At 50.0% G+C, this 25,322-nt stretch overlaps 1 protein-coding gene across 1 annotated transcript; it reads right to left on the reverse strand.

Moving 5' to 3' along the window:
• Positions 1-4: 4 nt before the first annotated feature.
• VSX2 (visual system homeobox 2) lies at positions 5-21,705 on the reverse strand. Its single transcript, XM_034062462.1, has 5 exons — positions 21,279-21,705; positions 19,958-20,042; positions 16,905-17,028; positions 1,381-1,561; positions 5-383 (listed from the first exon to the last, which is right to left on the reverse strand). Exons 1-5 carry the CDS (start codon positions 21,703-21,705, stop codon positions 52-54), a joined length of 1,149 nt encoding a protein of 382 aa, XP_033918353.1. The 3' UTR covers positions 5-51.
• Between the last annotated feature and the right edge of the window lie 3,617 nt (positions 21,706-25,322).

Below are 25,322 nucleotides of genomic sequence, written 5' to 3' on the forward strand. Positions count from 1 at the left end.
TCCTGAGGACACAGTGTCTCAGCGCTGGCTTCCACCGCCTCTTCCCTCCTCCTAGATCAGCTTCTCCTCCTTCTGCGACGAGTTCAGCTTCTCCGTCGGTCTCTCATCCTCTGCCGCGGCTGCCTCCTCCCCTGCCTCCGGCTTCCTGCCCGGGGGCGGGGTGTCCCCGGCGATGGTCCCCAGGACTTTGGTGCTGTGCTCCTGAGCTTTGGCCCTGAGGGCGGCAATGCTGTTTTCTCTCAGTTCCTCCTGGGAAATGGTGTTTTTGGGATCCGGGCCCCTCTCCTCCTTGTCACCCTTGTCAAGCTTGGGCAGGGTCTGGCGCTCCACCTCCGTCTTCCTCCCCGCCTCAGCCGCTGCCTCCAGAGACTTTTTGTGCATCCCTAAAAAGAATTGTTGGTATTCGGGTTTAGAAAAGCGCCTGGGCATGGGAAAGCCATCTTGAACTGAAAACAGCAAAGATAAAGAGAGGCCAGAATTAAGGAAAAGCAGAAACCCTTGCTTCACGCAGCAGTCACAGCGAGCCCTCGCTCTGGCCCCTGTGCGAGGGCAGCCCAGGCAAGGCAGCTGCCTGCTGGGGTTGCCAGCAACATCCATGGCCTCGGAGCTGCCCCCAAAGGTTTATAATTACTCTCCCCTTCATTTCTGCCTGTGAGCCTAAAGCTAACTTGTCCCCACATGGGAATGTGGGTCTCAGGCAGCAGCACGGTCGCCTGAGCTTCTCTGAGGCTGGGGAGGGCAATCGCCCATGGTCCTCACACAGCCCACCCCTCTGCCTCTCTCAGTTTCCCACATACAGAAGGACAAGTTAGTCTGTATTCAAGATGTCAGACACTAGTTTTGTGGCAGAACAAGCCTGAAAGGTCGGAAAGCGGCAAGCAAAGAACAAGAGGGAGGAGCTGCTACCTCCGTGTCTGCACAGAAAAACAAGTGAAACCAGGCAGAAATGCAGCTCCCCCAGGTGCGGAGAGCAGGAAGCAGCAGTGTGTTCCCCCTGGGACCTGGGTCAAGGAGAGTGTATGTGGGGGTCCTGGCACCCAACACAGCCTCATGGGGCAGGGGAAGTCAGACCAGGATGGTGAGACACCTTACTTAGGGCTGGGCACAAGGGATGCTCACACCCTGGGAGTCAAAGGTTAACACCAGCCTGAGCACGGGGGGCAAAATCCTGCAGGTCAGGATTCAAGACCAGAAGGGATGAGTGTTCAGACCCTATTGACAAGGGCAGTTGTGGGGGTGGGAGGGCAGCGGGATAGGGGGACCTCACCCCACCACCCTCCACTCATGTTTTTGACATGGCCCCAATTTCTTCATTGCACCCCCACACACACTTTGTCTGAACCCACTCACAGTCCCCCACAGAGGCGGCTGCTCTCTTACCCAGGAGCCAAGGGGCGCAGGACTCCATGATGCCATCCTTGGCAGACTTGAGGATAGACTCGGGCAGTGGGATGGAGTGACGCACCATGGCACCGTAGAGCCCATACTCAGCCATCACACTGCTCCTGCCCCAGCACTTCTCCCTCTTCCGCCATTTGGCCCGGCGGTTCTGGAACCAAACCTGAGGCAGGCAACAAGAAGGAACATAGGTTTGTGGGGGGAGAAGGAGTGTCAGTCCCCTTCCTGCATGAGAACACGTGTGCTTGTGCAGGCAGACGTGTGGATGCTCATCCCAAAAGCACTGTGACCTCTTCCCCCATGCAGCAGCCACTGGGTATCTCTCCCTCCCTCCCTTGCAGGAGTCTTGAGAGCAGACCCCATCCCTCTCTGCAGTATGTAATTTGGCATCTTCTAGCAGCTTGTGGCTCTCGTGCCTGGGATTTTCTTCCATTATTTACTGGGTGTCTGAGCAGCGGCACAGGGCTGCGGGCAGTGGTGCCTGCAGGGAGGGCTGGGATGCGGGTGAGCGCTCAGGAGAGGCGGGAGAAGGGGGAAGCTGATCTGTGTGCTTCGCCCTGAATTCCCAGTTTGAAAAGCCCCTCATCTTCTCAGAAAATTGGCAGAATAATCTCTGAGCTGTGACCTGGGGGGCAGTGAGCAGAGGCGGGCGGGGATGGCGGGGAGGAATGCTCACAGAAATCTATTAGCGCTCTCTCTCTCTGATTTCCATTCCTCTTGTCTCCCTCACCCTCCTCCTTCCCCAGTTCCCCTCCCTTCCTGCCGAGCAGAGGCATCAGCTTTAGATGAAAAATTGCTCGAGGTCTATTCAGAAGAAGGCAAAGGAAGAGTCAGCCCCAGGGGCAGCCCGGGCCTGATTGAAAAATAAGTTAATTTCAGTTTGAATCGATGGGCCTCAGGCACTGAAATATCACGGGAAATTAAAGCAGCTGGTCCCCAGGGAACCACGCCATTGACCCGCGCTAATTAATGCCACGGAGTTACCAAGCCCCTCTCAGAGCAGCAGCCCCTCCTTCCCCACGGACACCCCAAACACCTCCTCATTTAACTAATTAGACTCTCGGAAAATCGGGTGTTAATTTGTTTAGGAATCGGGGTGGGGTTTTTGCCTTTTCTATTTGTTTCCGCCCTGGCTTCCCCGGAATGCGCAGGGCAGAGCGGGAAGGGCTGGCGGGGGCTCTCTGGCAGATGGATGCTCGGGGTCACTCCGCAATCTTCTCCAACTTGATTGCTTGATTAGGTCGTTAGCACATTAAAAAAAAAAAATGGCTTGCCGTCTGGCGCTGTGCTGATGAGTGGGACGAGGCGGGAATCGCCTGGGTAATTCATCTTTTTATACTGCAAAGAACTTGATTTCAATCTGCAGATATATGGAGGTGCCTTTGACACCTGTTTAACATTACAGAGCTGACAGCTTAACCCTCTCTTGTCCCGCCGCCCATAGCCATGGGGGAGCTCGGGCTGCGGTGGGGAGCACTGCGGCAGACCCCCGGCTCTGCTGTGGGGAGCATGGGGCTGATGCGGTGGAGTGGTGTCCGGCTGGCAAGGCGAGCTCGCAGAAGGGAGCTGCCCAGAAAGGAAGCCTCATGGGACAGAGCTGCAGGGCAGGTGGCCTCGCCCCACAGGGAGCTGTGTGGGGTGGATGGGGTGATGGTCCCAGTGGCTGTGATCCCAGCTTATCGCAGCAGAAAGCACCCTGTGTGTGTCGGAGGGGATTTTACAGCCAGGCTGCTTCACCACACGTCACCTCCTCTGCATGGTAAACAGTCTGATTTACACTTTCATACTGCCGAGATGTAACCACGGATGGCTCCAATTCACAGGGGCCTGAGCAAGGACCCTCACCAGTGCAGAGCTTCCTCTCTCCGCCCGCTCCTCCATGCCCGTCTGACACATGGGTTTGCTTGGTCAGCAGTCAGCAGGATGCTGGCACTCGTCATGCTCTCATTCCAGACCATGAGCTCCTCCCACTCCCAGACTCTGGAGGGCAGAGCTGGTGGGGACTGGCTGACTTCCGACCCTTCCATACTGCAAGGGGGCAACTCAACCAACTAGGACCAGAAGAGGGATTCTGCCTGTTCTGCCCTGGAGTGCGATTAGGTCCCTCACGACAGAGCTCCTCCCTTACCTCCTTTGGTTTCAGGGAGAAATTGCTGCACAGCTCAAGAGCCAGCACCTGCAAAACTGCTTTGGTTTGGGGCTGCAGCGACACCTTTCCCTGTACCCAGAGAGGCTTGCAGGGCTCAGCTCTGCACAGCTGCTTCTGTCACCAGTTGCCACACTTGGGACCTCAGACAGTAACAGGTTCTTCCAAGTGGGCAACCTCTTAACCTCTCCTCAAACCTCCTTTACTTAGGTGCATCTTCAGTGATGCTTTAGCACCTCTCCTCTTCCCCTCCCTGCTGCCCCAAGCTTTAACCCCCCCCCACACACACTCTCCTGCCCTCCTCCCTCGGCAGGTCTCAGCCTGCCCCAGCACTGCCCACTGCTGCTAAACCTGCTGCCCTGGAGCATACCCTTTCCCTTGGCAGGGCTATGCAAATGCTGGAGCCAGCAGCAGCAGCTTTGCCAGCTGGCAGACCAGTTTTGACTAGAGCCAGTAGAAAATTCTCTATCAAAAACTGCTGATTCAATAGCACAGGATAAAACACATCTGGGCAGTGGAAGTGTAATCAAAATTATCTATGGCTTTCTTTGGAGTGCTGTATTTTAATCTTGGCTGCCTAAGACACACAAAATTTACGCTTTAAAGCCAAATAGGAAAATCAGAATTACATCAACACTTCAGTAAGGTCGTTCTGAGATTTCCTAAACCTTTTTTTTTTCCTTTTTTTGCATTCCATAGGAATTTCCTCCTGTTTTTTACAAAGGAAAATAACATTTAAAATCCCAGAACTTCTAGATAGAACAGAAACTGGGAGGACTGACCATCTTGCTTTAATACCAGGAGATGTATCGTCATCTCAGGCATAGAGTCAAGTGAAACCAGTGGCACTCAATACTGGATGTTACTGGGATCAGATTCCAGCCCAGCACCTCTGCCACAAGCCCATACTGAAGAGCATGGAGAGAAGAGCTCCGTCACAGCCCTGGTATCCCCCATGCCATTTCAGATCAGCAGAATGATTCCCTGTGGCATGTTCTCAGGATTTTGTCCTCATTCAGATGGCTCCATCAGCAGGACTTTCTTCTGGGAGAAGGTCTCCCTGCTTTGCTTTTCTTGATGTGGTAATAAAATTTTCCCATGCCTTGTTTCTGAGCTGAGTTACACAACAGTTTTAGTAATCCTGGGGTATTTTTGGCTGTGTTGGTACATCAGGCACTTTCAGATATGCAGCTATTTATTACTGGCACCTCCTGGAGAAGGTTTCACCCTTACATGTACTTGTGATTTTGGTATTTCGTATCTTCTTTGGCTGCTTGTTATCTTTGCTTGGAGATGTCTACTCTCCCGCTTCCTCCAGCTCTGTAAAATTCAGTCTGCTTCAGGCAATGTTCAGGCTTGACCACTTTTCCTCTTGCCCTTTCCCATCCCATGGATCAGGTCAGCTTTATTTTATACTTTATATTTATACTTTGTTGTTGTGGCTGTTTATGATTCACCTTCCTTCTCACTTGCTTTCATCTGGTTCTCTGTTGCACAGCCCAGGGCATGGTGAAAAGATTGTGTTTGTCCTTCCACACTTCACAAGCAGTGGTGAAAACCCCTGATTAATTTTAGACTGAAGTACTTCAGACGTCTGTGCAAACCTATCACAATCTGGTGCACAGAAGTGTCTTTTGGACCAATGTGCTACATCTTAAGGTGATTTACAGCTATTTGTTGTCACACAAGCACCCTCTGTGAAGCTTGTTCCAGGAACCTATCCTCAAAAAATGGACAACAGAGTAAAGAGGACAGGTTTGTCTTGCTATCCGCCAGACACACTAGCATCTAAGCTCAGCTCATGCATGAATGTTTGCTTTTTAGCTGCCCAAACCCCTCTCCTGGGCTGCTCCTGAGGATCCACAAGTGCCACCCTGTCATTTGGCCAGAGCTGAGCATCACACATTCTGACCCCACTGGGCACATCATACTGTCACTGTTCCCTCCAAGAGCAGCCATAGTCTATGAATCAAGATAGCAACAAATACCAGCACCTGCAGTGTCATCTCCTGGATCTTTCTTTTGAGGCCCCCTTACTAAAATCAGCAGTATTGCAAAGAGTTACAAATGGGGGTATTTTTAACCTTAATCATCATCTAATTCTCACCTTCAGTGCCCACTGCCCAAAGCAGTGAAAGCTGAGGCACTCTGTGCTTGACTGCAGGGTTGCAGCACTTCAGAGTCAAGACTGGCAAAGTTATTCCTGCCAGTTTCCTCCTCTGAATCACAAATGATAACCGATACTTCTTCAGATTATTGATGATGCAGAAGAGTGAACTGTAGTAGGAGGAAGCTCTCATTTTGCAAAGAGACATGAGACTCAGTGTATCCTTATTACCCCCATTCATCATGTTAGTTTGTTTACCTAATCAGGTCCTGAAACATTGTCTGCTAAAGAGAGAAATCTCCCTGAGGCTGGCCATGAGCCAGGAATCTAAATTAGCAAAGGGTTATTTTAAGGCATTTAGGGTGTTACTGTGTATTGTTTATGTATTGTTTCAACCTAGAATTTTCACTGTTACACTAATATTCTTGGCTGCTACTGTCCAATCCTGGGTACACAGGCAGGAGAATTGGTAGTGGCCTTTCTTGTCTTTCTAATAAAAAGGTGTTGGGGTCTTTGTTGTGTTGTTTGTTTGTTTGTTTGTTTCCACTGCCCAAGCATTCCTTACCTCCTATAAGGAAAATTCCAGGCTAGACAATGATGAATTTTTGCTTCATCAAATCTCACATGCTGCCTTTAACACAGCATTTCAGTAGAGGTATTTCAAGTGACAAGCTTTATGAAGCACAAGATGGTCCTAGCCCAGACCAGTGCATGCTGAAATGCCCGCTAGATGGCTATACACAAATACACGTCCACAAACGCACAGGCACCCAGCCGCAGACACACCAGCCCTCGCTCCACCAGCACATGCGTTTGCCAGGCTGCAGGAAGCAGCTGCACACGGCTGTTGGCAAACCAGCAACTCAGGCAAGAGGCAAAAGTCCCCCTGGCAGCAACGGTGAGACCATCCCTCCCTCCCATGGACTGACTGACTTATCTTCTGCACTCTCTCACAATTCCCTGGCACAAACCTTCAGCTTCAGAGAGCTGAACTGCTGCTCCATATGATCCCTGCAGAGAAGCCATTTCTGGTACTGAGCCCTTCAAGTGAGGACACAGCAGAGAAATCCTGTCCTGCCATTCCAGGGAGCTTTCTGGACCTCTGTGATATTGCCTTGGGTTGTAATCTGCTATCATGGTCCTACCTGATGTGACAGCGCTGATGGCTTAATGACCCAACACACTCATGTCCATCCAGCACCATGCTTTCCTTCCAGGGAACCAGCCGTCTCAGACTGAAGTGTGCAGATGCTGAATTTCTAGTGCTTATTTGTCAGATCTTTTCTTTCTGTGGCATTTACTGCCGTGGGAAATGTCCAGACATCTACACCAGCACCCTGCAATTGCTTATGTCCCTTTCCCCACCATGCTGCTCTGGACTGATCCTGTCAGTTCACAGCAGAACACTGCTCCTATAATTATGCCCAGCAGTATACCATACCTGTTGCTTCAGTCAAAGCTGAAGCCCTTTGATGTGCCCAGCTGCAGACCAGAGAACACTTCCAGCTCACTTCCACACCTGTGGCCTGGCTGCCATCTCAGCACTCAGTTCCTTCTGACAACTACACATCTCACTTTCTACCTTTTTCCTTTTCAATCCAAAACTTTACAATGAGAGACAAAATTAAAAACTCCTCTGAAAAAAAAAACAGCAATATCCACACCCTCGTATGAGACAGGGATGGTGCCCCTGGCTGGGTTCAATCTGAGCATGTGAGCACTGCAATGAACAGCCTCATATTTTCCTCAGAGCATGTTCCCTTCTGCACTCATGGGTCATAAGGCTTTGTAATGAATTGCCACAGAGTGTAAGGCCTGACCAGGTCCTGGCACTTCCCCAGATCCCTCCCCTGTAGTGCTGACACAGTCTGTCCCCAGTCTGCTGGGGAGACTGCACCACTTGTGTAAGCCTGGGAATGGTTTATGGCTGTCTTTTCAAATGTAATGTCAAAATTATTAGCAGTGTTTATGGTGACATCACTTTCTATGGCTGGTGTAAAGTGGGTATGAAGTTAAATGAGAGCAGTAAAAGTTGCACATGGGCTGCATGGCTGATCACAGGACTCATCATCCCTCCTCTTACTAAACACTGGGAAAGAGCTTTCTGAGCTCACAATAGAAAGAGCAATTCCCATACGCAGCCTAGCAAAAGCCCTTCCTGATGAGTCATGTTGGACCCATTCAGCTAACAGGTCCAACCAGACATACTGAGATGGGCTGTGAGACAGTACTCACCCTTCTCAAGCAAAGACATGATGGTTCATCCAAGCTTGGGTCTCCTCTAAGCTTAACTAGCATGGGGCATGTATTGAATATGGGCTTACTACAGCAATGAGCAAAAATGTGCATGCTATTACCATGCCACCAGCCCTGCAACAGAAAAACAAACGTGCACACAATGTGCATGGTAGGTATAGTGGTTCAGCACACACTTGATCTGTGCAGCACATCTGTGCAGCAAATTCATCCCTGAGACATTGACTTCTTCATGGCCAGACCATAGTGCCAGCTGACCACCAGCTTAGCTGAAGCTACAGCTCCATATAGGCTGCCAGATGCTGGGACATAGCAGACACACACACAAATTCCTCTTTTCTTAACACGCTGATTGAAAAACAGAAAAAACATCAGTGTTGTGGGTGCATGAGAGTCACAGGAAAGCTGGCAAAAGTGTGCCCATCATCCTAGTCCACACAAACCTAGAGAAACATTTGTCATTGTCACAAAGGGTGATACTGCACATCCATCCTTTGGGTACTCACGGTGCCTGGCTCCATTAATAAAGATGCTATCCTGACTACATAATTTCATTTTGCCTCATTTTCTCTCTCTAACATTGCTCTGCAGGCCCTCTGGCAGAGGAAACCTTAGCATAAGTCTCCATAAACATCCATATGCACTCTGTGAACATGCAAGGACACACCATATTATCACCTTTGTGTTAGAGCAAGGTGAGTCAGGACAGTCAGAGGGGAAGTGTCATATCCCCTTCACAATGCCTTTCAATGAGCACCGAAATCAGAGCTTGGGATGCCAGCCTTCCTCAGAGGATGTGGAGGGATGCCAGCTTTCCTCAGAGGACGTGGAGTGATGCCCATGCTCTGGAGCTGCTCCTCGCATGCCAGAAGCAGCTGACTGTTGTACTTTATCAGTACACACAGAGCAAAGGGCAAAGGTGTGCTCTGGCCTTCTCCAGAAAATAATGTAGGAGACAAAGGCTGTGCACCAGCAGGAGATGAAGTTTGCAGCACTACTTGGTGCCTGCCATTCCCCAAAGTAAGGCTCAAGTGCATCCCTGGGTGCATGGGGACAGCTTGCAAACTCCCCCCTGAGGGCTACAACACAGACTCACAAGTGCATGAGAGCTCTTGGCTCACTGAAGCATTAGCTGAAAGATATCTACAGAAACTTGTTACGTATTGTAAAACATTGTGACATGTTGTAATAATTGTCCATGCATCAGCCTGGAACTGAGCACCAAAAGGAGACAGTTGCACTCCCTTATGATTTTCCCTTAGGAAGAGACATGGTAATAACAGTATTTGCAATTCCTTACCTCATGCAATAAAAGATATCTAATTACCCAACCTCTTTCACCCAGTGAAGAAAAACTTGAACCTGTGTAAGGAGGACCACTAGAGCTAAAGAGCAGGCCAGAACAGCAGACTATCCCTGAGCACCACACAAAAGCTCTAGTAACTGCCAGCCAAAGTTTCAGCTCTGCCTTGGCTCAGACAGTTGGAAGCCTAACAGAAACCCACTGAAAGAAGGTAGGGAGTAAACTCTGCTTCTCACACAAGGCAGGTCCTAAACTGGACATCTCTTGCTGCTCCCAGGGCAGTGCCACTCAGAGTAGGCAGAAGAACACATAATGCTTTCTCACAGTCTCTAATGAAGTGGTCCCTGGAAGCCAACGTTGCTGTAGGATACTGAAGCAAGTTTGTTCTCTAACTCGATTCCTCTTTGCTGCTTCACACAAGGACACATCAGCCTCATGCATGCAGAGATCAGGATAATCTGTATGTCTGTTCATCTAGTTCACCATCTAGTCTGTTGAGGACTAGACTTCTCAGTGCTGCACGGACCCATGCAAAATGTGGCTAGCAGAACATCCACAAAGAAGGGCAATGAAAAGGCAGAGGAGGTTTGTACAGTCAAAGAATCAGAATAACTTGCTGAGGTCTATCAAGGTAAAAGATAAATACTATAGAGAAAAATGGATCCCTTAAGAAATAACTGGGAGAGTAAATTAACTGTGTCTCTAAAGTGTCGTGTTATTGAACTGCTAAAAAAATCTCTATTCAAAGTCAGAAAAGGAGGAAAACTTTATAATAAAGGGTCACTAAAGGAAAACCTGAGCACACAGCCATCAGCTCGTCCCTCTGCCAGGCACCCTAAGGCTGGACGGAATTAACTACTGAACCTGAGGGGCTGCCTAACTATTTCCTAAAAAATCAGATGTGAAAAACTGCAGCAGTATAGAAGAAATAAAAAGGAAGTTGAAGGAGTGAGTGCAAGTGTTCCCAACACAAGGGTTTGGGATAGCATTTCCAGAAGAGCATAAGTGATCAAGGGACCTCAGTGCCTGAGCTAACTCAGAGAAGAGTTACCCTTAACCTACTGTTGTTAGGAAAATAAGGGGATAAATGCCAGAAAAAGTTGTCAGAGCCTGTCATTAAGCCTATAGAGATGTTCCTCATTCCACGATGAGCCATGATGGGAAAAGTCTTTGCCAAGGCATTCCACAGCAGTGCACTACCTCACATTTTGTTGCCTGCCTGTCTTTCCTCTTGCAGGGAGCTTAAGAATCCCAGCACTCGAGGGTGTCTGACCCTCAGTGATGGTGACTCCAAAACCATGGAGAGAAGAAGAAAGGAGCTGTCACTGCAAAGCCCCATTTCCCTCCTGATACTGTGGAGGAGCCCATGAAAATCACACTGTCTTGTATGCTGTGACAGCCAAAACCACCTTGCTAGGAACAGAGCAGAAGGCAAGGACAGCAAGTTTGAGTTTATTTGGTTTTCTGTCCCATTTAGAAAATTAGTCAGTGGCTGAAGTAGCTCAGGGACTGAACATAGAGGAATAAAGCTGTACCTTGGCATACAAAATATTCATAACTCTGTACCTTCATCTCTGCACTGAAAACATCTTTTAATCTTTTAACCAGCTGTAGCAGGATAAGTCCCACGAGCTGAGAAAGTAACCTGAACAGTCAGCTTAGCAACAAGCAGAGGAGTCCCCACTTCACAGGAAGCTGAAGAGATGTTCCCAGCCCTCCATTTTCCTTCCTGTTTCCTGCCACCCTTTCTTCCTCTGTCCAAAGACATGGGTTGCAAGGCTGTCAGACAGTAATCCCTTTGGGAAGTCTTGCCTGGGCCCCTACTCTTGCCCATCATCCAGCCCCTCTGTTTGCAGCTCTAGTAATTAACTTGTAAATAAAGTTCTAGCACATGGACTAAAAATGGGCCATAGATAAAGGGTAATGAAAACATTCCATTAGAGAAAGGGCCAAATTAAACAACTCTTAATTGAAAAATGGAAATTAATATGAATTTAGATCAACTAAACAAGCATGTTATTGAAGAGGCAGCAAAGTGGATGAACTCCTCACATACCAATTAAAGACATGGAGGCAGAGATGCACCATACGCCATGAGAAGCACTCATAATAATATTCTCACTAAGCCAGTAAGTTTGATTAGTTTTATTACTCTCCCTTGTACACTTCCTACATTCCTAAAAGTGTAGGGGAAGTTAATGACACTTATCTGGTATCACAGCCCTGTAGCTGGCTCCAGTGCACAAGAATTACTGGCAAAGGTAGCCAGAACTAGCTGCTTGCTACTAACTACTTGCAGGGTTCTTAAAAAATGCATTAAGAAATTCAGATGCTTTGCTCACACAGCAGCAACACTTTCAGCTTTCCTGTCACCTTGGTAATCTACCTCCAACCACACTATTGACTCTGGTAATTTCCCTCAAGCTGCATGGTGTCCTTGAACAAGCTGTGCAGAGATACAGGTGGGATCCCACTGGCACTGTGCCTCATGCTGGCCTTTCTCTCTTCTAAGTCAGAGAGTCATCCAAAGTTTTAGCAAGAATAGACAGCTCCTCCCTTACTGAGAGCAGTAGCGACAAGCACAAACGTATAAAAACCAACATCACCACTACTTCCTGCAGCACTAAGAAATCCCTTGGCAGCTATTCCAGTCACAGATTCAGGAAATTCAGCAACTGCATGGAGCAATCATCCCCATTCCACACTTGCACCGTGGGACTGGGACTACAGTTCAACACTCTGCAGCAAGCAGCAAAAGCTGGTGGGTGGGGGAGAAGTCAGGGCTGCTAAAGCTGCATAAACCAAATTTTTTCCTTCACGCTTTCTATCATGTTTCTTGAGGGGACTCTATGGGTTCAATCCTGAGCCCCTCATCAGTTCGATACAGGTTCCTCAGGCCTTTCCAAGTTATGTTCACCTCTAAATACAGACTATTTTTGCAAAACTGAAGTAAAGTAAGCCTCTTGTTCTGGAAAAATACTATTGGTACAAATGCTTCTTTCCAAATGACCACCCATCCCAATTCCTCCATCCCCATTCAACTCCTAAAGGGCTACAGAGTGGTACTGAAAGCATCTAATACAATACACTTTCAGTTAGAGTTTTAATTGTCTTTGGTTTGGCTTTAGCCAAAACTGACCTCTTGGCTGCCTGACAAAGCTTGCTGGGTTCAGACAATCCCCACTCCTCATACATAGCACCAGTGTCTCCTCAGGGCTCCTTTTGCTTATGTGAGCAGTTTTATTTGTCCTAAAATTGTTCATCCACATAATTACCATACAATCATTTAATAATAAGAACGGGTGATTTTTTAGCACTTTTATTCTCTTTTTTGACTATTTCCTTTAGAAGATGACTCTAATGTCCCCACAATGGCAGTCAGGATCTTATCTTTTTGAAATACTGAACCGATTTGTTTGCTTGGTAGGAGATGTACTGCAATGATAAACATACACAGTCATTTCAATAATCCCAAATCAAACTGTTACTGAACTTTACTATTGTAGGTACTGGCATTTAAAGTTCAGAACTGTCATATACTAATAAATTCAATAGGGATAACTTACGTAAAATCTACACATTACATTTCAGAGTATTTCTTATGAGAAACACACTGATCTAAGTCAGGTGTCAGAATATTTGTCAGCTTGAGACCATTTAGAATATTTTAAGTTGTCTATTAAGGACATATTTCCCCATGGGAATCTACTTACCTCTCCTGGATTTTACAGAATGGGCTGGGTTTATTCTAATAGCAGCACTTCAACCCTTCTGAATATTCTTTCAAATACACTGATTAATGTAGTATTTTTCAAGTATCTTTCAAAACAGCCACAGTGGCATCTGGTCTGACTTACACCAAGAGTCTCACTAGGAAAACTAAATTCTTTTCCCATGTTGCCCAACAGGAGGATGCTTATGTTCCTTCCTCCTACCAATACAGGAGGAGGATGCACGTTACATGAAAGAGAACTGCCTTGAAAGAAAACCAAACATGTTCATCTTCCCTTCAAATGGAGGATTTGAATATTTTTCCCCAAATTCAATGTTCTCTCAAACCAATAACTTTCTTGGCCTCTGACAGCTATTTGTAGTGTTCTGATAAAGGTTTTACATGCAAACAGTTCCTATATATCATTCTCTCAATTGCACTCTTTGAATTTCACTTTCATATTGAATTTCATAGGTGAATTACTTTCTTTTTGACTACTACCTCCTGAGAAATAAGTCCATGAATGAAAATAATGGATAGATATCACTTTTAGATGTGGATCCGGTGGGAACCCACATGAAATGCAATGAAAGCCCACAACATGTGATGATCACAACAATCTTAGAAAACACTTTCATTAATGACCTACAAGAGGGAGAGAAGAATGTTGAAAGATGGGAGAAACTACAAGCTACAATGAAAATGATACGGTTTATATGGTTTAGTGGTGGTCTTGGCAGTCCTGGTGTAATGGTTGAACATGATGATCTTGAAGGTCTTTTCCAACCTAATTGATTCTATGATTCTAAAATGCAAAAATACAGAGCTCTCTTGAGCAGTTAGAAACTCATGCAAGAAGGGGCACAAAGATTACATGAGGAGCATTAAGTGATGGTAATAGATTCTAAGCAAGGTTTACTTCACTCGTAACTACTTCCTGTAGTTTTGCTGCAGAAATTCTTTCTGCAAGATACAAAGACGTTTACATGCTCCAAATCCCAGGAGGCTGTCCAAGTATTCAGTAAGTATCGCTAGATATCTCTCCGGCTCTCATACTCTAACATCCACTTTTACCAGTGTCAGATATGTTAGGGAGGCTATTATGCTTGTTACCCAAAGTTAATAAAATGACATAAAACCAGAACACTGAAGGGGAAAACCTCAGGATAAAAAAAGAAAATAAAAAAAGGAATCTGTGTAAAGAAAGACTTGAAGTGACTGAATTAGATAAATAGAATAAATATGGAAGCAAGTAGACTGGTGCTAATCTGAGGCTGTTTCTGCAAGGACTCAGAGGTCCTGCTGACCCCACTGTGCAGCTGTGGACATGTGGTCCCTTATTTCCAGGAAGGCTGACAGGCAGGATGGTCTTCACAGAAGTACAACCACATGATTAAGAGACTGGTGTGTGATTTATGAAGAATGATTTAAGAAAAGATCTTCACAGCTTGCTTAAGTGATGATGAAAACCAAAAGTGACAGCCAGGAGAAGAAATAGCTTAGAATTATTTAAAGAGTGCAAACATCATAACAAGGGGGAAAGAATTAGGCTCATACAAAAGGGACTAAAGTTGAAGAGGAACACAAGGTGAAATATCAAGAAGCATGTCCAAGGTTGGGAATTATCTTGTCATAGCTTGTGACACACAAAAGGAAAAAAAAGTTATGGACAAGGAATCTTCATACAATGGACAATTGGATGGTGACCCATTGAAAAGATCAGTGGTGCTTGGGACTCCTACATGGTCCTGATGCTCATTCACCCTGGCAGGGTGCTCATGCTCTCACACGACAAATGATTCTGCTGTTTCTCATTATTTAGCCTTTCATGACAAGCAGAAGTATTACTCACAAGCACTTTGTTCTGGAATACAGATGTCATTAGCAACACCTAATGTTCAAAACAGCCACACCACAGAGTGCTTCTGCTGTCGAAGTCTAACCTGATCTCTAGGGCAGAGAGGTCACAGTAAGGAGCACTCCTAGGTTTAAAAACTCTGCAGTACAAGAAGAGTAGGCAGACATTCATTAGCCAGTTACAGAATGACAAGTTGGCAGGAAGTCAGTGATAGCTAAGACATATTAGCCACTGTTTCACTTCCAAATCAGATAAAACATTGCTTCTGACCACTAGAAGGATGCTCCAGATGCTGAAGCAGTACATGCAACATCCAGCTCTGCTTTTTTTGTCATAACATTTCCCTTCACCTCACCCATAGCGAACACCCTCAGCTCAGGCCAGGAAAATGGTGCCTCTGCAGTTCAACATACACTGTACCACTAGATTAACCTCTTCCTTGAAAAAGTCCTTTATAGGAAATCAGAGAATCTTCTTTTCAGTCCAGCATCAGATGGTGGGTGCAGGCAACACTTAACTCCTGACAGGTTTCTCTCCTCTTGACTTAATGTCCTACAGGGTCACAAGTGGAGAAGTGACCATCCATTCAGCTTACTCTCTCTAGAGGCAAAACATCAGGTCATGTTGCTCAGTGCAAGATCCTAATGCATCAGGTAGGACTTCAGATGATGGGCCATTATTTTTGAGGACCATTATAAAATGTGTCAGCAGGCAGGTTACCTACAAGCTGTTAGGTCAGCAGGAGTCTTGTCAGTGCAATGGGAGAAGCACAACTTGCTCTTATAAAAACACCACTCTCTTAAGCACAAGAATGCAGGTGGTGAGAGGGGCTCTGGACTGAGGGGAAAAGGGCTGCACTTTTTTTCAGGATGATCTCCCTTTCTCTACACAGGGTCATGCCTCAGCAGCTTCCAGCATCAGCATCATCTTGCTGAATGCCCTCAGAGCTTCCAGTCTCAGGAGGGAGCAGGCTCCTGGGCCACCTCTTTAGCAAAGAAAGAGCACAGGCTGAAGGAACAGACTGGTGGGTGCTGGGCATGCATGAGGGACTGAGTAGAAGGAGGAACCAGGGAAACCTGGACACTCCCAACACCACCTGGCACTCAGACCAATTCTTCTCATAGAAACTGCTATATACCAGCCACAGAGGCAGTCCCTGCCACTGCACAGGGATCCAGACAAGTTTAAGCCCCAGCCAGCCAAGAAACATCATCTACACAGCAAAAAAAGGCTCAAGGCTTTGCCTTTACAGCCCTCAGCTTTCTGCAGCAGGCTGGCGGGAGCAGGGCATGGGGAGAAGGAAGGCAGCAGAAGCTGCTGGAGTCCACCCTTGTGAACATTTGTCCAAGCACATCCTGCCTTCCAGAACAGCTCTAAGTCTTCTTCAGCTTTTGGGGCTATAATGGTTGCCCAGTGGCTGAGGCTGCTCCTTACCACCAGAGGATTCACCAGTGAGATACCACCACCTCAATCTACCTCCTTACAGGGGCATGACAGGGCTGGCATGCAGTTAAACTCCAAACATTAGAAATCATTGACAAAACCTTATCCCCAGAAACCTTCAGGGAAGCTTCGCTTGAGGAGGCAAGTGCAGCAAAAGTGCTGAGATGGTGCAAACACCTCACTGGGTGGTGCAAACACCTCACCATGTCACTGCCACACTGCCGTCCTACCCACAGCGGTAGGAGCTGCCTACAGCATCTCTGTGCCTCCTCTGCCCAGAGGAGGAGAAATGAGCTCTTTCCCTCCCACACTGCGCACCCAGACCTGATCTGCAGGGGGCTCTCTTCTTGGCTATGCCACCAAGACCTCGAAATGCTGCCGTCTTTCCGTGCAAACCAGTTCCCCTTCAATGATTCCCAATGATTTAGGATTCCCTCTGTTCCATACACACGGTCACTGATACAACATGCCATGTACAGCACATGCTGACATGCAAATATCGAATACAAATTTGCCAAGAACAGCTGATCTGGCTGCCTACCCATCGAGAGCAGGGGAGTGGACAGCCTAGGGAGGTTTATTCAGGGCAATGCCAGACTTCTCATGTCACTACCTTATCTTCAGGGAGGGATGAATATGGCTGAGAGGAGCAGGATAAGGGGGTCCAAGAAATATGATTACCTGTATCCTGTCTTCTGGCAATTCTGTTTTCATGGCCAGCATCTCTCTAGCATATACATCAGGATAGTGGGCCTCATTGAAGGCCTTTTCCAGCTCCTCCAGTTGGTAGGATGTGAAGATTGTCCTGAGGGAAGTAAAACTTTTTGATCAAAAAACATAAGAAGCAGCAGCAAAGATGATGAAGAGTCAGAGAAATTGACATAGAAGGTACAGAAACCTGGGTAACATGCTAATGCATAGCTTCCTCCCCCCATCTCCTCTGTTTCTGTGCCCAAAAGGTCAGGTGCCAAGGTGAAAGCAGAAAGAGAAAATGTCAGAAGACAGCACTTTAAACAGTTACAAATCACCTTCCCTTTCAGGGATTTGCCTCCGGACACAGTCCCTTCCCAGCACCAGCACCTGCAACCAGCACCGATAGCAGCTGTTTTTACACCTCTGACACTGCTGCCTCTTGTGAGGATCCTAGGGATGTCCCTATCCCTCCCCCACCCCCCCCCCCCCCCCCCCCCCCGCAACGGTGCAGCCACCCCTGGCCTGGATTAACACCACCACGACGTCCCCTCCCCTCCTCCCCCCCCTCATCTTGCATCCAGAGGTTTCTTAACCCTTTGGTAGTTACATTGACATAAAACAGCATCTCAGCATCCCATCTGGAGAAGCACAGAGCCCTTTCCAGCTGCTGGTCCTTAGCCTCTTCAATCTCTACGAGCAGATTATCCTCCCCTGGAGCCCTGGTCCTCGGCTGAATCCTCCAAAGATCTTATCTACTCTTCTCCCCACTGCTTTTCACCAGTCCTTCCCTACAAGGGCCAGTGCCAGCTCCCTTCCTCTTCCTTACCCTGGTTGCTTCCATACCGATATCCCACTAGCTGCTCCCTGCCAGTTTGCATTACCCCTTTATCCTGTGGAAATCCTTTTGGACCGCCCTGGGCGGGCAGCAGCCCAACCTGCCTCTGCACAACGAGTTCTCAGCTCAGGACAACCAAATTGAAAACCTAGCAGCTGGAAAGCTGAGGCGGATGAAAACCCTTCTCCAGAGGATGGATGAGAGGTCTCGAACCGCTTCCACTCCACCGAGGGCTAAAAATTCCATCCTACACATTCCCCCCGCCCACCCCCCAGCTCACAAAACGCAATTTTTGATAAAAGAACCAGCAACGCTCCAATGGGGGCAGAGGGGGGAGAAACCAAACAAAACCAAAAACCCTAAACAATCAAACAGAAAAACAACCAAACCAAACTGAACAACAATGAATTGCAGCCTTTGTTCAAAGAACATATATAAATAGATTATCCGACTGAAGAATATGTAGTTCCCAGAAGGGGGAAGGAAAGAGCGGGGAAGAGTCTGTTTCTAAAATGCATCCGAATTTCAGAAAAGCTCTGCAGTTCCAGAGGGCATAAACAGAAATAACCCCCGCCATTCAGAATCGAAAGAATTCCACCAGGTCGATTACATTACTAACAAAAGCAGCATGCAAGGGACCTGCCTGCAACAGACCCTTTAAATTCACTCCTAAATCCGTTCTCTTTTCAAACAGTTTTCCTCCGGCTCCGACAGAACTGTGAACCCTAGGGACAGCAGAGGCACATTAACGAGTGCATTTTCTTTCTCTGGGACCATAGGAAAAATTATTCCAATTTCGATCTCGTTTGGATTTCAAGCATTCCCCTTCACCCTCCTCTGAGAAGAGCGCTGAAGCCGGGCAAGGCTCACCGGCGGCAGGGTGAAGCTGGAGTTCCCCCTTTCAGCATCTCAGCCCCCGTCTCTTTTGCGATTCACAGTCCACTGTCCCTTTTGCTGTTTCTATCCTGCAGCTATTTTCAGACTATTGGCCTGCCACGTCCCAGCCCTTTCTTGATACAGCTAGAGATCTTAACCATTTAGCACAGAATATACAACTACAGCTAAATGTTGCAGGTCTGTTTCTATCTAGAACTGAAAAGAAAACAAATCTGGATTTCGTTTCCTCTCTCCCGTCCAGACCGTGACGCCTACGCCAGCCCCTGATGTGTTTTCACCCAGCCCTGTCCGGTCCAAGGAGAAAACGAAGCCCTGTTTACCGCAGAGCGCCCAAACTGGGAGCATCTGCCTGGGGAGCGACCCCGGGTTTGGGATGAGCCCTGCAGACCAAGCGTTCTGTAACTCGCGAGCAGGATGTCTCCCAGGACAGTCGTTTTCCTTCCACCCTTCATCCTGCCGAGCTTTCACTGGGGCATCTTTTAATCCACCCTTCCTGCACCCTGGCAGGATTGATTTAATTATTCCTGAATACCCTCGTTGGCTGGTGTCTGGCCTTCCTTTGTCCTGACTCTCCGGCCACAGCAGTGCCAGAGCCCAGCACGGCATTTTTCGTTTCTGGGTATAAGACACTCCAACTCCGTTTTAACTGTGGGAGAAGTCAGGCAAAGTCTATCATTCTGCCCGGTCCCGAAAGAAACGGAATCCAAAGAAGATCTTCGTCTCCTTAACCAATTCTCCAGCCTTCTTTGGCTTCTCTGCAGGTTGCGTCTGATTCGCAACCACTTAATCTTTTGGTAAAACATTTATTTATAAGTAATAAAATACTTAAATCGTTGATAGAAATTCTCTCTCTCTGACAGGCAATATTAAGGTTGTTATATGGGGAGCAGAGGACAGGTTTGACGACTCCCCCCCCCCCCTCCCACCCGCCTCAGACACCGGTGATCAGCATCCCACCCAGACGCTCCCGGGCTGCTTGCGTTTGCGGCTCGGGATACCTGGATCCGCGGCCAGAAAAATTCAACAAAGAGACACCTGTGGCCGATCCCCTCTCCCTAAAGGCACCTGCCCAGAGCCGATCTGGTTTGGATCGGGAGAAAATAAAAAGCAAACGGCCGATGGCAGAAGCCGCAGCGGGGCCGGGGCGCTCCGGGGGCAGGTGCGGGAGGGCTGTTTCACTCCGGGCCTGAGCGGGGCGGGGCGGGACGGGACGGGACGGGAACGCGTCGGGCCCGCCGAGGCGGCAGGGCTCGCCGCTACCCGGTGTCTTGGAGGAGATGGCCGGGTAGGGTAGAGGCCGCTCGCTTACCTGTGCCGCCTCTTCTTTCGTTTCTTGCTCTGGTTTAGGGAGGATTTAGACACTTTCCGGTCGCTGGAGGAGACATCCTCGGAATCTGTGGAGAAACAGGCAGCGGCCGTGGGCTGGGGGCCGCCGGGTAGGGTCGGGCCCGGCGGCTCCGCTCCCTCCGGCGGCTCTGACCGGAGGTTTCGTTGCGATGATGGCGCGGACGGGGCCCGCCACCTGCAGCTCTCTCCAACCCGGCGCGGCCCCAGCCCCGGCCCCAGCGCTGCTCCCGGTTCCGGTGCTGGTCCTCCTCCGGAGCCATCTGCCCTCGCCAGGAAAGGGTTCGGGCCGGGACAGGGCTCTCGCACTTCCCTGTCTTACCCAGAGTCGTTTACTGGGTCTGCTGTTGTCTCGCTGCTAAAATGCAGACCTGGCAGGCTCAACAAAACCGTAGGTAAAGGAGAAAGCTGGAGCTGACTCCCCGCTGCCGGGCACCGCGACCGCCTGCCCCAGGCCGGGAATCCCGGACTGCCCCGCAGAAACACGGGGGCGGGGAGGAAAAAATTGAGGTTTATTGAGCTACGGGAAAAAAATAAAGGAAAAAAAATCCCAGGACAAGCTGCTGTCCGGCCCCGTTCTCCGCTCTCCGAGGTGCCCGGCCGGGGTGTGTTAGGGGCAGGAAGCCCCGAAGGAACCTCCGGGTGACAGAACCAGGACCTTCATTTTGATGCCCGCCGCTGTGCCCCGCGGTGGCCCGGGCTGTCCCCGGGCTCTGGCCCCGGGCTCTGGCTCCATTCCTGCCCGCGGTGCCCCACCACCGGCCCTACCTCGGCTCCGTGCTGCTCGGCGGGCCTTGCTGCGGGCGGCGGCGGAGGACACCGCCCGGGCTGGACACCGCGTTGGAAGGCTCCGACCGCTCCCGGGAGGAACCTGAGGATGTTCCCCGGGGCCAGGCGCTTTTACCAGCCACGCCGGGGGAACCGAAGGCGGCCTGGCAGCGGGGCCTGCGGGCATGGTTGCAGGCGGCTGCTGCCGTCTAGGAAACGGGTGCCGAGCGGCCCCTTATTTCCCGGCAACGAGCTGGGGCCGCGGGAGAAGCGCTCAGCCGAGCTCCGCTCATCCGCGGGCCGGGCACCCACGGCCACGCCACCACGCAGCGGTTGCAGACCCGGACGGCGAGCGAATACACTTCCACCCGCCCGCCCTTCTCCTCCTTGACACCGAAACGAAATCGCCCTCCCGCAGCCCCCATGGGGGCTCCCCACCGGGTGCCGGAGGCTACCGGGAGCGGCTGGCGGTGCTGACGGGGCGCGATGGGTCTCCGGGGACCGAGAGACGTGCCTACCTGAGCTGGCCGTCTGGCTGCTGTCCAGCTGCCCGGGGGCCCGGGCCAGGGGCTGCAGGTGGACGCTCTGCGGGTCGGAGAGCACCTCCAGGAAAGTCGGCTGGGTGTAGAAGCCGGGGATGCCGCCGGCCCCCAGCAGCCCCATGCCCACGCCGCCCACCCCGGCGGGGCTGAGCACGGATCGTGCTGCCAGCAGGTGCCCGGCTGGCAGCGAGTCCAGAGCGGCCCGAGGGTGCGACGGCGGCTCCTTGTTCAAGCCCAGGATCTCCTGGATGCCAAAGCCGGTGCAGCGGGGAGGGGTGGGCCCGGAGCTAGGCTTGGACCCCGCCGCGGGGGGCGGCGGAGGCGGCGGGGCGGCGGCCGCGCCGTCGAGCTTGGGCTTACCGGGCAGGCTGGGGGCCAGCGCCGCGCCCGCTTTGCCCGTCATGCTGCGGCCGGCGGTCCCTGGTGCCCGCTCCGGGAATGCCTGGGAGCCCCCGGCTCAGGCCCCTTTTATCCGCCCAGCCGGGAGCCCGAGCGGGGTCAGAGCCGCGCAGCCAATCACAGGGGCCAGCCGCGATTAGGGATGCCAAAAAGTCGGCACCGGCGGCGGCGGGGCCGCTGCTCGGTGGGTTGAGGCCGGTGCCTGTGCCCATCAGCGGGTTGGGGCTGCCGTACGTCCCTGCGCCGAGAAGGGCCGCCCCGGCGGGGCAGGCCCCGGCCCCGCTTCGCCTCCAACGTGATGGGGGAGGTGGGGTTGGTGGGGACCGAGGCACCCGCGGCTTTCTTAAACACGGCTCCAGCCTGGCCGCATACAGCTCAGGGCACCGGCCCAGATGAGAGATGGGCAAAGCAGCCATGTAGGTAAACACCGGCATTGCCGGCTTTGTTGCTCATCAATGTCTTGAGATAAATACACGGACAGCAGAGAAACAACAGTGCACAGAGGAAACCTAAAGATTAAACCTGAGCGGTGTTCCTTGAAAAGGTAGACCTGGAAGCACTGCATGTTGGAGGAACATCCGGCTTCACACTGTCAGAGGTGGTGACAGTTTCTTGGACTCTATACACTCCTGCCCATGAACATGGTTTCTGAGCCACATGGTTCTTCAGTAAATGAGAGTGTCTTTCACAGCCCTTGGGCAAGATGCAGCACACATCGACCCTGCCAGCCCTACCCCAACCAAAACTAAGAGGAAGCCTAAGGTATTCCCTCTTCCACTCAACCTGAGGCAGCAGTTCCACCACAGCATGCACCTTGATAGTGGTTTAGGAGACACAGCCTGGCTCTTAAAGTCTGCTTGCAGGGGCTGATTAATCACTGGGACAGCAATCTAGGGCTGGGGTTGCAGCTCCAGATAAGTGCAAAAAACCCACCTTCCACCTCAGCTTTGAGGGGAAGCAGTGCCCCAGTCCGACTCAGTTTCACAGGCCTCTGGGATGGTCCATCAGGCCAAACTGCTCCTGCCTTCCTGTGAAGTGAGGCTCTCCTGGTCTCCGGAGGAGGCTCTGCAGTGCCTGGTGTCTGATGGCACACTGAGGGATGGGAATGGCCTCTAAAATTGGTGGGATCTGTCCAGGATGGCAACAGGTGTTTTGAACTTCCCACAGGCCATATCCTGTGTACTTTGGGAATCCTGGTTTAGAGTCTTGGCCTGCCAAAGAATCAGGGCTGCTGCAGATGCCAAATATGACACCTTCCCCGAGCACACTGAGGGCATCTCCACTATGATAGCAGTATAGCTGAGGCCATCTCCTCTCAGAGCTGTGGGACAGTCATGTACCAACTCGGTGTTTCAGATATTCTCAGCCACGATTGTAAAGGAATTTGTGCCTCCACAGTGATGAAATTGCTCGTAAGAGGTGAATGAAGACTTTCAGGGTTCTGTGTGGGCTGGCTGCTCCCTAAGGAACAGGTAGCTGGAAGCCAAGTGTGATAACACAGCCATGGGAACAGGGTTTCCTCCAGGGATCTCATCCCACTATACCTGAGCAAGGGGAGCAGAGCAATTTGTGGGCAGTAGCCAGGTTCAGTCACCAGTCCAGATCACCAGACAGGTCAATGGGTATGAGGCAGATGCCAGTTCAAGCCGGGCAGTCAAGTCCCTGGCTGGGGGTCCATGTGAGTGGGCTGCACATCCAGGTACAGGCATGGCTTCACTGTAGCTCAGGCAGGAACCAGGAATGAGAGCCTCAGCTTAAAAGCGGCTGGTAAGCAAAGGAGGGAGGAAAATCTGCTGAGGATCCCTCCAGGTCTTTCCCAGTAACAGCCTGTATCAGTGAGCTGACCTTGAGCAGCCAGCTGGACTCCTGGAATGTTGGGAGGCTGTGTCCTCTCAGGGACACCACAAGCCATCCTACCACCTCAAACCTTGTTTGTAACTTGTGTCCTTCAGCTAATGCACGGTTTGCCCTCTGATCCACCCCACTGAGGCTCCTCGGGAATGGTACACAATTTCCTTTCTCAGCATTCAACCTGACATTACAGAAGCCCTGCCTCAGCATGACTGGGTCAGTTCAGATAAAACTTCAAGCTGTCAGGTTGCCAATATATTATTCAGAACTTTATTATAATTATTCTAGTTCTCAAGTTCTCCAGAAACTGATTAAAATTTCTCCAGAAAGAGCTCCTCTCCACACATCTTCAATGCAACACTGCATTATCTGGGTTACATGGTCCCAAGCTGCATGCAATCTGCTGCAGAACCAAGGCCACCAGGTCTGAAGCCCTCTGAAACATTGCAACTACCCCTGTTTGGTACCAGCATCTGTGTGAGGAGGTGCACGCTGTGGTGCTGCCTAAGGAATTGCCCAGGGTTCACACAGGATGTAGAGAGGCATAGAGGCCGCTTCTCAACTGGAGCCCATGTACTCACTGCTCTTTGCACACCATGCTTCCTCCCCTTTTCCCTTCAGTCCTTGCTCTGCATCTCTACCCAAGGACAGGTACAAAGGGTGTGGGATATTTGAATATGACGTTTTCTATCTCAAGCAGTACTGCTACAGAGCCAAACCTGACAAGCCCATCACAGCTTATCAGCCTGGGGTCCACTCCACAGCATGTGTCACCGCCATCATTTTGTGCCTCCTTGACTGGTGATTTGAAGTAAGCACCGTAGTTCATACAGAGTTAATGCTCTGAGCACTGTCAAGCCATACAGGTATAGACATAGGTCTTGCTGATACATACTGGAGTTTCTTGGTGCTTTCATTGCTTTGCTCCAAACACTTCAGCACCTGCCCACTGGGGTGTCTTGCTGGCTTTGCAGTGGAATATCACCCAATGGTACTTTGCATACTCTCACCTCCGATTCTCCTGTGGGTGCCTTCCATTCTCCTGACCTTGCCTCCAACACTATGAGGACAGCTCTGAGCATTCTGACAAATTCTTTGTGAGTCTCTGCTCTCTGAGCTGCAAAATGCAGTGCTTGGCTGTCTGCTTTTCACTATGACTTCTTTTGTTCCTCTTTGCCTCTCTGAAAGCAACTGTGATTAGGAAACCAAACTTACATTTCAATACTTGTTTTAATACCTCTGTGGCTCATCTCTGGCAACATTTTCAACCTGTCTTGACCAGAACAAGTTCTGGCTTTATTTATTTATTATTTCTGCTGCACTATCCTTGATGCTGAACTTTTCCACTTCTCCCATTTTTGTCTGCAAGCCTGTCCTTCATCCAGGGCACATGTTTTGGGCTGACTTGGTTCTACATCCAGTCTTGACTTTTCCCCGTCCTCCTTCTTTGTCCATGGACATCCTGAATCCCAGCAGAAACAACATTCATCATCATCCCCTCAGTCTGCAAAGAACTTTCACTTCTCCATTTCTATCACACAAGTGTGTTATGTGTCATCTGTTTCAGTACCCAATTCAAAGCTGCCTTGCCCTTTGTCTAGACAAACTTCAGTGGATTCACACCAACAGGTCACTGATGTGATCTCTCTGTGTTCTTCCATCTCCCCCCTGCAGTGGCCTTTGGGTCCTTCCAGTACAGCCTCCCCTACCTTTGTCTCCTCTGCCCTTTCTCCCAGTGGAAGTGGACATGCAGCTCCTGCTCATCTCCTT

This window comes from Melopsittacus undulatus, chromosome 4, assembly GCF_012275295.1.
Source record: "Melopsittacus undulatus isolate bMelUnd1 chromosome 4, bMelUnd1.mat.Z, whole genome shotgun sequence".
Taxonomy (NCBI): Eukaryota; Metazoa; Chordata; class Aves; order Psittaciformes; family Psittaculidae; genus Melopsittacus; species Melopsittacus undulatus.

Excerpts from the sequence above, each read along its gene's own strand:
- VSX2 (XM_034062462.1), bottom strand. The coding sequence starts at position 21,705 with ATGACGGGCAAAGCGGGCGCGGCGCTGGCCCCCAGCCTGCCCGGTAAG. Across the intron at positions 20,043-21,278 it reads CAGCCAGACGGCCAGCTCAG|ATTCCGAGGATGTCTCCTCC; the intron begins GTAGGCACGTCT and ends GTTTCTCCACAG. Across the intron at positions 384-1,380 it reads CTGCGCCCCTTGGCTCCTGG|GGATGCACAAAAAGTCTCTG; the intron begins GTAAGAGAGCAG and ends AATTCTTTTTAG.